Source organism: Cylas formicarius, unplaced genomic scaffold (assembly GCF_029955315.1).
Source record: "Cylas formicarius isolate icCylForm1 unplaced genomic scaffold, icCylForm1.1 PGA_scaffold_12__32_contigs__length_19106922, whole genome shotgun sequence".
Classification (NCBI taxonomy): domain Eukaryota; kingdom Metazoa; phylum Arthropoda; class Insecta; order Coleoptera; family Brentidae; genus Cylas; species Cylas formicarius.
Window position 1 is genome coordinate 18,954,550 of NW_026844225.1, and position 11,714 is coordinate 18,966,263.

General features: G+C 32.7%; 2 protein-coding genes across 6 annotated transcripts; one reads left to right on the forward strand and one right to left on the reverse strand.

Annotated features, from left to right (window-relative positions):
- Positions 1-1,304: 1,304 nt before the first annotated feature.
- LOC132695496 (probable E3 ubiquitin-protein ligase makorin-1) lies at positions 1,305-8,724 on the reverse strand. 3 transcript variants are annotated; one of them, XM_060659779.1, is made up of 8 exons: positions 8,378-8,453; positions 8,174-8,321; positions 7,841-8,113; positions 7,719-7,781; positions 7,138-7,663; positions 6,442-6,653; positions 4,431-4,704; positions 1,305-3,227 (listed from the first exon to the last, which is right to left on the reverse strand). In XM_060659779.1, exons 3-8 carry the CDS (start codon positions 7,966-7,968, stop codon positions 3,078-3,080), a joined length of 1,353 nt encoding a protein of 450 aa, XP_060515762.1. In that variant the 5' UTR covers positions 7,969-8,113; positions 8,174-8,321; positions 8,378-8,453; the 3' UTR covers positions 1,305-3,077. The 3 variants fall into 3 exon arrangements, with proteins under 3 accessions (XP_060515762.1, XP_060515760.1, XP_060515761.1); XM_060659777.1 differs by lacking the exons at positions 8,174-8,321; positions 8,378-8,453 and adding an exon at positions 8,475-8,724; XM_060659778.1 differs by lacking the exon at positions 8,378-8,453 and having other exon boundaries at positions 8,174-8,370.
- A 68-nt stretch (positions 8,725-8,792) lies between these two features.
- Positions 8,793-10,911, forward strand: LOC132695497 (probable very-long-chain enoyl-CoA reductase art-1). Of its 3 annotated transcripts, none has more exons than XM_060659780.1 (6): positions 8,793-8,926; positions 9,298-9,361; positions 9,524-9,876; positions 9,934-10,150; positions 10,212-10,404; positions 10,458-10,911. In XM_060659780.1, the coding sequence occupies exons 2-6, from the start codon at positions 9,353-9,355 to the stop codon at positions 10,580-10,582; spliced, it is 897 nt and encodes a 298-aa protein (XP_060515763.1). In that variant the 5' UTR covers positions 8,793-8,926; positions 9,298-9,352; the 3' UTR covers positions 10,583-10,911. The 3 variants fall into 3 exon arrangements, with proteins under 3 accessions (XP_060515763.1, XP_060515764.1, XP_060515765.1); XM_060659781.1 differs by lacking the exon at positions 8,793-8,926 and adding an exon at positions 9,016-9,145; XM_060659782.1 differs by lacking the exon at positions 8,793-8,926 and adding an exon at positions 9,205-9,223.
- Positions 10,912-11,714: the final 803 nt, after the last annotated feature.

An 11,714-nucleotide genomic window follows, 5' to 3' on the forward strand; every position in this document is an offset into this window, starting at 1 on the left:
ATCTACCGGATGCTGAATATAATGCTGAATACAAAAATGCTAACAGCAATGTTGTCAGAGTTACCACTTTTACGTCACACGTCATAATTTGGTAAGTTTAAATGAAATACCCTATATACCTTTGTTGCAATAAATTGTGCATTTCGATTGTCAAAATGTTGTTTCTATTAATTACTGAGTTACGGCAAAGCCGTTTTTTCAGTCAAATAGAGTGGCGGAACGCTTAAATACCTCCAAAACTGCTCAAGCAAAAAATATAAGATAGAGCGGAAAGTCGCGTATACTCTTACTAATGCCATCTATTATTTGTGTCCAAGTACTAAAGTATTGCCATGGCGGTTTAAAGTAATGCGTCACACTCAAAATACTACAGTAGCTTGTAACAGAAGCACAGCACTTTATTTATATTTTAATGAAAAAAAAAAACTATTTCAACTCAAATTATTTTTTATACTCTCTGTGCTGAAACTGGAACGATAAAATTCAAAATCTGGGGGGTTTCCACCATGTAAAATTCAAAAATGCTAACAGCAGAAGGTCTGTAGCTGTAGTCTTCTTAATTCTCATCAGATTTGAAAATGTCAAAAATGACTTTTTTTAATTTATCAAAGACACTTCCACAGGCTACTATAATGCTTTTTACAAAACTTCTGGATTCCTCCTGCGTCGGTTGTTGCTTAGTCGAAATTGCAGCAATTTCGACTAAGCAAAAACCGACGAAGGAGGAATCCAGAAGTTTTGTAAAAAGCACGATTTTTTTTTCATTTGTTTGAACTTTTTTTTATAATACATTTATAGTTATTTTTAATCCTTTTCTCTTACTATGCTTTGCATTTGGCTCTATGTATTACCAATACGCTGCTTCAAAAAACAATCAAAAAAATAAAGAGAAAAAAAACTCATCTACAATACCTTGATATTTTGAACAATGAGGTTGCCGATTATTACTAACGAACGGAAAAGTTGGATTATAAACTCACGTCAATGGATAATAAGAAAAATATGTGAATTTGATTGTCTGAATGCGATAGAAAATGATAAATGTTAACGAAATGAGATATCATGCATTCGCAGGAAGAATGGAGATACTTGACCAGTTATAACTTTGTTACCTCATATTTTCAGGTTACAATTTATTTTGCGATTTGTTCGCAAACAGAGCTAAAAAATGGGCAAAATCTCGTAAATCCAAAATATTGCTTTTATCATTTCCTAGATCGCTAAGTGGGACATTCTGCAATGTTATACTGGGTAATCCGAACTGTTTGGATTAAAGAGATCGCACTGTAATCAACAAGTTTTTATTTCAAATGCTTATTTCCAATTCCAACAAAAAAAATTGTGTTGTTACAATTTTTGAAGAATAATAAACAAAAATACATTTCCAAAGTGTTTATTTATCTGGTTCGTCAAATTTGAGTTTTCAATTTTCAATGGAAATCACTAACACTTAAAAAAATTAACACCCGAACACAAACTCCTTTCGCTCTAGGATATAGTTTTGTTATAGAAAGCAGTTTCGCAACTTTTCCGGATATTTAAAATAAAAACTAGAAAAAAACTAATTTAAATAAAAAATAAAATTCTGGTTGGGAACAAGGGAAAAGGAACCAATATTTTTGTATCAAGATGTTACATGTGGAACAGAAAAAATAGCAGTGGAAATATACAAAGTGTTTCATAGTAAAATACTCTTAAGGGAGTGATTCCGTGAATAATTTAAAGAAAAAAAGTTTATAACAATGACTTTGTTTTTATATACAGGGAGTTGAATCAGCTTTAGATATTTTATTGATTGTTTGTTAGAATTTCGCAAAGCATGGAACCATTTTTTTCTAATACAAATTATATTTCTACTGTCGTCACTGGCGTAAGTGTCAGCATGATACTGAATATTTGTATTAAAAAAAAATGGTACGCTACTGCAAAACATTAAAAAACAATAAAAATTTAAAAGTTAAATAATCATAAATGATTATTACTATGGAATGCTCCAGGCTTGGGTTACAATCTCACGTACAGCAATTTTTTTTTTCTAGATTTCATTTAAAAATTATTTAGTTGTTAGTTATACCTTGATATATTTTTTGGCTATTTTGGATTAGGTGATAGGCATATTTTTTTAGGAACCATGACTAGGCACAGTCAAGAGGGCATTTTTACCAAGAAGCTATGGATTATGGGCCAGTTCTAAACAAACAATATCTAAAGCAGTTTAAATGGAAGTGAGGACCCGTTTTTAAAAAATTTATTTTCAACACCCTGTATATCAAAAATTAAGCGAATGCGAAACTTCATTGATATAAACTTTTTTTCTTAAAATCGTCTAAGGAATCAAGGATCAGCATGTTTTGGTATAATATTTATTATATTTCAAAAGGGATTCTGATTGAATTTCTAAATGGAAAATTAATACATAGTTCACTTTAAAAATTCCAACATTTAATATCAATTAATTCTGTTTAGGCATTAAGGCAAAAGTAAAAGAGTTATCGTTAGCGTACCCTGCTACATTTTAAAAATATTGTGCACGCATATTTCAAATTTTTATTCAGTACATACGAAACTAATTTCCAAATTTAAAGTTATTAGCACGCATTTGGTAGTTACTTAAGTTGCTAAGCAAAATATCACACGTATATATTTGATCCTAAATAGAACTAGAAAATAAATATCACCTTAAGAAATAAATCTGATATAAATGTAACCTGATGAAATATCATTGCTTAGAATAAAATAGGCAATAGGCAACAATAAAGCTTTGAAACAATACTAACAAACAGATTATTTTTATATCTCTTAGAACTAATTTTAATTAAACTTTTGAGAAAACATCTTTCATCACTGTTTTTTTTTTCATTCAAAATTTCTACTCCTATAACGTAAATTGTGAGGTATTATATAATAACCACTGCAAGGTTTAAAGTAACGTTAAAAATACAATAAAAATTATGATTTAGACACTCTTTGCCCTGCGGGCAAATGTGTTAGAGAGGTTGAAACATATACGGAAAATAACTACATACAATCTAACAAATAAGAATTTAAAAAAAATGAGACATGTAAATATGAAATGGCTATTCGAAATCAAGAGAATAATTATATTCTCCATCTGACCAGTGCACCGATTCATCCGAATCGGAAAAAAACGATGCAAGATCCTCCAGTTCGTCCGCTAAAGACTGCCAAGGAAAATCCCTTTCATCTAGGAAATCCCAAAGCATTACCTACAAAAGTACCTTCCGTAACGTTCCCATAAAAAAAAAAACGGGTTGGATAGCAAGAATATACAACGAGAGAAGTGAAAAGACAGAGTGGGTCAAAAAGCAATCCTAGATTAAACTCGAGAAAATATTATATGACTTAGTAAAATGTCGCTCATCCATGTTCAAGTTTAGCTCAAACTGGGGTTGAGATATTTTTTCTAATATCTTATTGAATTAAGTAAAAACACACAAAGCAGGGATGCTGACATAAGATCACTAGACCTAGCATCCGACACAAGGAAATATAGAAAAATAGAAAAAATAATATAATATCAACCACATTTTATACAACAACATGTTAAGTTAAACCCAAATTGGTTCTATACGCCACGATAGTTGCGTGACCAATAGCTATCTAGCCCGTATTTCGCGGACCCTGTATAATAGAGGATAACGGTAAATGCGAAAATTGTATCTCTCGAGGCGGCCCAACAGGACATTCAAACCAGACGGCTAATTACCGGATTACCGCCAATAATTTATTTCGAAAAAAAAAACAATTTTCAGTTTTTTACTAATAACCGCGACACCCTATATATTTGAGTCAACTATATTTTTGCATCTTCTGGCTAAAGAATTTCATCCATCAGCCTTATGGTTTTCGAAAAAATCGAATTTTTCGGTACAGAAAGAAAATTTTATTCCGATTTTATTTTTCTGCGAAACTTCAACTCGATAGCTCAAAATGTCAGACTGTTAGGTTGTTTCATAGTGACTTTAAGCGCAAAAACTAATAACAACCAACAAAATGGCCACCGATGTAGGATCTCCCTGATATTTTGAAAGTCTTTGTTCATAGTCTAGTATTAGAACGGAGGAAGGAAAATTTAAACCCCCTAGCTCGAAAAACTCACTTTAAAAAAAATCACGAGAATTTGTTGCAGAGAAAAAACTTTTTTTTACGTTTTCTGTGCATTTCACGGGTTTCGCGAAAGTAAGAACAATAGGATTATTGTATTGATAACAGAAATTTGGATCATTATTTTTATAAATTTATTCTAGGACTGCTATTTGGCGCATCTATTACGGAAAACCCTGCACAAGTTATTAAATAAAGAAAACAAAAACAAAAATTACCTTCCTGGATTTCCAAGAAAATTTATTTTATATTTATATTTTATTCAGACAGCAACATTCAGAAGGGAGCAATATAAAAGGCATTACCTGTAGTACCTCCATATCTGCGTCGACATGTCGATGTCGTCTTTGTCGAGGGGGCGGACCGACGTCTACTTTCTTGCCATCGGGGGCTGCATGGAGATAAAAACACTTATTTCCAAAAGGACACTTCCCTTCCCCCTTCTTAAAATATTTACAGTCTTTTCTAGACAAAGCTTTCTTATATTCATCGATCAATTTGTCCTTGTCTTCCTTCGTATCCACCCAGTACATGCTTGGACACACGAAGTCCGAAGTTACCCGACATTCTGGGCATGCTCTGCAAATTAATGCGGTGCCATTTAAATAACAACAAAATTATTCAAAAATGTTTACTGGGGTCAATATAAATTTTTTTAATAAACATGTATTTATATCTTATAGAAAATGGACTTGTTTATTCCAGTTAATATATTAATTTTATATAACTCTTTAGCAAAATCAATATAATGGGGGCTATACACATGCAGGCAAGTCCGCGCGCAAGTGTGTCCAGGTAAGTCCGCGAGCAAGTACGAAACGAATTGCGGCCACACACTATTCAGGTAAACCTTGAGGTTCACCAGTTCACCAGTTGATGAAGTTGGCCTTCGCACTTGCTCTAAAAATCAGACACAATCTGATTCGCTTCGAGCCGCGCTTACTCGCATGTTTCGACCTGTACAGGCAAGTCTTAACACTTGCCTGCATGTGTATAGGCCACTTAAGAAAAAGAGGGGTTCATAAATATTGCTCACTTCCTATTTACGTACTTGCTATTTATGTGGAATTTTTACCAATAAATAAGTAGTCTGCAAAATTTATATTTTATTACATATTTATATTTTTTATATTTCTGAAATTTGGGTTGCCTGTTGTGACCTTAAATGTACTGACGTATGTAATGTGCTCAATAAACATTGAGTATAATTATTATTGTATAAGAAAAAAACTAATCGTAAACTTTAAAAAACTGCTCAAACCGATTTCCACTAGTAAACAATTAATAAAACTTAAAATCCAGAATTCAATGGTGTTCTCAGATTTTTTTATTATTACTTCTGAGATACAAGCCAAATATACATTTATATTTTAAATGAAACACCATGTATATTCAATTCAATGGAGTTTTTCTAAAAATGGACAATATGTAGGGGGTATTTCTAAAAATTAGGAAAAATATTTACACTTTTTTATTTGATTACCAAAAATTATAGCAATACATTTTTTTTAATATTCCAAATTATATTAGTTCATGCTATATTGCTTGCTAATTAAAGATACACCCAACATTTTCACAGCCAATTCTAATTTTTTTTAACGATTTGTATCCATGGAAAATATTTACTGATATTTGTATTTTGTGGTAGCTTTTTTTTATTATAATAATACAGCGATACTAATATGTTAACTGGAATCAAATTAGAATAGAATAGAAAGATATTTTCTAAAATGTCAAAACATGTGTTTATTTCAAATCTCTAATAAAGAAAAGCTTATAAAAAGTGCAATCAGCTTTTAAAAAGCAATTTTGGTCCATACCTTAAAAATTATATATTTCACAAAAAATCTGCGCCCGCCACTGGAATCTACGCGAAAAGAAGGTGTTTTCGTTATCTCATTGTGATGCAGAATGTTCAAAATACAAAGGATAACTAATACGGTAAAATTTTGTGTTTCACCTATATCTCAAAAACAAATCCAGTTAGAATTTTTTCGAAACTAATATATTTATTTTCCTTTATCCATAAAAGTTACTTTTGGAAATATTTAAAGTAAATATATTCTAATAAAGCTTAATATTCCTAAAAGAATCCTCAATAACAATGTATCTAGAGTTCCTAATCAGTCTTTGTCAATAGCATTACTCAATGGAATGATACATAAGTGTAATATTTTTGCAACAAAAAAATATAATGTTGAAAGAGATAAAATAAATAAATAAATGGTATGAACTATTCTGACTTTAAGCTGAACACAGCCCTAGAGTGGGGCCATCCATTAATGAATCTGTATCTGTATCTTCAACTATACAAACCTTATAATTTTATTCTCAAACTGGCGAACTTGCCTCCATTTCCTAATACAACTTAAGCAGAAACAATGATTGCAGTTAGGTAGAATCCCGAACCTCTGTTCCCCATTAGCTTTTTCCATAATCACTTCGAAACACACGCCGCAGGATTTTTCTTTGGACCGTGCAATAGCAAAGGAGAGCTCCATATTCTTCTCGTGTTGCTTCAAACATTCCTACAAATTTGGATCCACTCAATATTGAGGCAAAACTGCATTAATTATAATAATAAATTCTGGTCTACTCACATGCATCCAACTACTGGATAAATCATACAGGACACCGAATCTTCAGCTAACCTCCACAACCAAAAATATATGAAAGCAACCAAGTAACGTGCAAACATTTATTAACAAAATTATAACCACATAGCATTAAATATTATAATATGTGAGAATCAAATTTGAAAGCATGAGTTAAAAATTAAAATGAGCCTCCACCACCAAACAGACATGAACTAAGTAAAATGGGGTGCAGAAAACTATAAACACACATGAGGACAACATATAAAAGTCTGGGTTAAAATTCAAAAGGAATGTTATTGTGCATAGCATGAAGCTGAGCTCTAGCCAAAAGACAGTTACGCCATTTCGCAAGGGGATCCGGGAAGTGGAAAATTTGGAAACACGGGATGTTCCATCTTGGATCGTCCGGACTTACTTGTTGATGTCTTCTACGTTCTTCTTCATCGAACGGATTCAGAGTATGAAGACCGCACATGTCGCATAACTCAGGATGGCGATACGGACAGAGAGTAAGATTCATACAAATACCAGTTCTAGTTGTATATGGACACATTATGTTAGATTCTGGCCTAGCAAAATCACCAGCTCCTTCGTCTCGACCAGAATTAGCAGCCTGAGAGTAACTTAGATTCTGCTGACTCAGTGGGTTTAGAGGTATGCCAATATTAAACAAATTTGGCTGTCCCAAGCTTGAAGTAAATTGAGACATTTCTGGGTATGGAACATTTGAAGGTGGTGTTGGTGCCCCTTCTTGTGATGGGGCGCTTTGTGCTTGCGGCCTGCTTGGAGTCCATTCCCAACTTGGAATAAATTCTGGAGCATCTGCCCAGCTTCGACTTGCACTTGGGTGGTTTGCAGAGGAGACAGTTGGTGTCTCTCCTCTCATCCCTGTGGAACTTACAACTGTGGTAGGTCGGCCCGTAAACCCGCCACTTAATTCCCTAAATACACGTTACTAAAATGTAAGTGTTATCATCATTAAAAGTCAAAACTTACGCAGAAGAAGATTGTCGAGCTACACTGAAGCTGGGTTGTGTCGATGTTGAAGGCATATTTGTGCTACAATTAAAACAACGCAAAAGTAATTTAAATAAAGAAAGAAATAAGTTATTACACACCTTGTGAATGAAAGAGGGGTAAACACTGTCCGTTTTTTAGGATTTGTCCTCTGTATGGTGCTCTTCAAAATATTGTTGGGTCTATCATGACGAAACTGACAAAAATTTTGCTGTGGACAATTTCCCATACGAAAGAACCGGCAAGTAGTGGAGATATTTTGACCCAGAAAGAAGTCCTTTCCGTGAATAAATCCTACTGGCTCAACTTCAAATTTGGCTTTGTGTTTATAAGGGCATCGATCTCCGCGATCACATGTATCATGGTTATAGAATCTAAAAAATTACAAAATGAATTAAAACACAATTAATTAAAACTGCCATCCAATGTAATACACTGTAACCAGCAAATGCACAATAGGTGGTTGTAAAATGATCAAACGAATGGCTGATTTTCCAGATACGCCTAAACATTTACGTATGTGGCCACGACAAGCAAATAGTTAGAAAATAGGGCAATAACTGTGTCACTCTTGCGCTTTTCCTTAAAACGAAACCCAAATAAAACTGCAACATATTATTCAAACAAGGTTACTCTACCCTAATTTTCCGAATATTTGCGTCAAAACACATGAAAAATGGAGCGAAATACGGCAGTTTTTGGCGAATATTTTCCACAGAGGGCGAAAGTACTTACTGTACACAGCATCTCTCCGTTTCACCGTCTGCGCTTCTCTCCGCCATGTTGACAGTGACAAATTAAACATCAAATTCAAAGTGGCATTCCTTCAATTAACCAAAGCATAAATAGTTTTAAAACGAAACGAGAAAAAAACTTCAGAACCTAATTCTCACTAGCCATAAAAAAATATAGTTTTAAAAAATAAATTAACCAATGAACCTTGGCTAGCCAGGCCGTTCCAAATTGCGAATATCCGTGGTGGTCTAAACCATGGATATTCTTAATTTTCTGGACTGCCCATAGATAAACCAATGTTCTAGAGATTTTAAATGCAAAATCAGTTTTCTGTATTGTATTTCATCACTATTTGAGAGTTGTTAAACTTTGGCCTTTAAAAACTAAAAAAATAAAAACATATTGCTAATTAATTGACGTCACTATGAAAGTACCAGAGAATTATAACTAGCGTAGGTATAATTCATTGGATTCTACCCATTACACTGAGTAGGGCGGGTTTCTAATTGTACCCAACTTTGTATTTTGCTAAAAACTGATATTTTTCTACAATAACCGACCTAATAAATGTTAAATAATCATCATTACGTTGCTCTCTTCTGGTTAGTTCCATTAAGTAGTTATATTAAACGCTTAGAAGGAAACTGAATGACACGTAACGCATTAATGAGGTATAAATGAACTATAGGTCAAGGTCCAATAATTACTGTACATAATGTTTACGAAAAAACCATTATTGGAATGCATAGGTAGAACTTATTAACCTCGTTGGCACGAACGTTATTATAATTTTTTTTATTAAAAAACGATAATTTTCTTTCAGAGTTGCTTAAAATTTTTCTGACTTGGGGGTCAGATATTATATATTCCCAATAGCCATGGTCCATGTAAGTACCCAAATATCTTTTTTATTATATGATTTTGAAGTAAAATTAAGTTTTCCTGAATGGGGTTAATCTGGAAAATTTTAAACTTAAACTAACAATTATATTTTTATGTCTGGCAAGAAAAGCTTTTGCCTATGTAAATGAAGTATTTTTATATTACAGATAGAAGTTTTTAGTACAAGTAACAAAAAGTTGGGAGAAATTTCAGTCTCGGACGATGCTAAAGTCAAGGAAATTAAGAAGGAAATTGCGAAAATTTGTCCTAAATTATATATCGACAGACAATCTATACGGTCGGAAGCAAAAGGAAAAGATATAAGAGATGATAACGTAATTGAAACTTTACAAAATACTAAAAAAATTTTTGTGAAAGACTTGGGCCCTCAAATAGGTTGGAAAACTGTATTTTTGTTAGAATATGCAGGACCTTTTATTTTGTATGGACTTGTCTCTTTGCGCCCATGGATATTCTATGGTGAACTAGCTCAACATTCCACATTGTCTCCAACTGCAAAGTAATTTGATCTATGTTTAAAAGAAACAGTAAGCAAGCTATAAAAATTCTTTTTTAGAATTGCTTTATTTTGCTGGAGTGTCCATTATTTAAAAAGACTTGTCGAAACATTATTCATACATCGTTTTTCTCATGGAACAATGCCAATCAGAAATCTATTCAAAAATTGTGGGTATTATTGGGGATTTTGCTTATATGTTGCTTATCACGTTAATCATCCACTCTTTACACCTCCTTCGATTTTAATGCAAATTTCAGGATTTGGATTATTTGTGGTGAGTATTTGGCTACAGTATTTTTGTAATTTTGAAATTTTTGGCTTTTTAAATATTTTAGGTTTGTGAATTAGGAAATTTATCAATCCATCTTCTCTTAAGAGACTTGCGTCCACCAGGCACTACAGTTAGGCGAATCCCTGTCCCCAACAACAATCCATTAACAGCAATGTTTAATTTTGTTTCTTGCCCTAACTATACTTATGAATTTGGAGCTTGGTTAGGATTTACCGTTTTAACTTCATGTCTGCCAGGTATTTAAACTTTTAACCCTCATTTGCTATGCCTTAATCACCTATATTTTCAGCGGGAATATTTGCTCTGGCCGGATTATACCAAATGACCATTTGGGCTCTTGGCAAACATAAGAATTATAAAAAGGAATTCACGAATTATCCGAAACGAAAAGCTATAATCCCTTTCATTATTTAAATGTTAATTGTTATGCAAAAGATGAGTCAAATTTGATAGACTTAGATTATTTGTGCTTCTTCAAAACAAATATGCAAAATGATATAGAATTTAGTGTCTTTTGTTTAACAAATTTTTATGAATTCATCAGGAATATCTAAACAAGTAAATTGCCTAGTAAAACATAACCATAAAGCATCTCTCTTGGTCCATCAAATTTGGCACTTTTAAAATTATTTTAAGTTTTTTGCATGGGTCAGTACAATCCATTGTCATAGCTAATTATTATTAGGTTCTAACATTTTTTACTTTACAACCTGGTGTTCTGTCAAACATGTTTAGAAAAATAACGATTGTTTTTTTGAGCCCCTAAACCATCCCTCCAAGATCAATGATTTTTATATTGTCTTCATTTTCAATAGCTTTGGAGGTTTAATATCATTGGACATTGACCAAAACAACTATAACCCAGCTTAATAAACTTTAAAGGAGGGTCTAAACTACCTAACGGTGTGGCACCATTTTTTAACATATAACAAACTTTCATTTGCAATGAGAATAGAATGAAACTTTAATGGACGAATGGGATTTAAAAAAGATTACTCCATAACTTACGAATTCGATTTTTAAGCAATGTTGTTTACGCTAATCACTAGAAAAAGGATAACATTAAACGAACAACCCGAGCATTATTTTGGCGGGAATTATTTGCGCCGATCCTGACCAATACGACATCCGTTGCCCTGCTCATCTTCCAACCACAGAATACTCGGGTCAAAAAATGTACTCTCTAAAAAAACCTGGTATCACAAAAACAGTGGCACCATACGCTAGCCTGGAAAACCATTTTCAAATAAGATTTGATGCATCGATAAAAGGAATTCCTACAGCTTAAACAACCGCAACTCTATTTAAATGCTTAACGTACCCATACGGTGACCTGGATAACTATTTCTAATTTGCAAATTTAATTTTCAGTGCTATAAAGTCGTAAAATGCTAATTGCAGATAAATTAATTCGGAATTATGGTGAATACAGTAAGAGTACAATAACACAACCATAAAACACCAATCATACAATATAAAAATACAATAATATTAGAATTTATTCCGAATTTTAGAAATAAACTATAAATACAAAATTGATATCGGA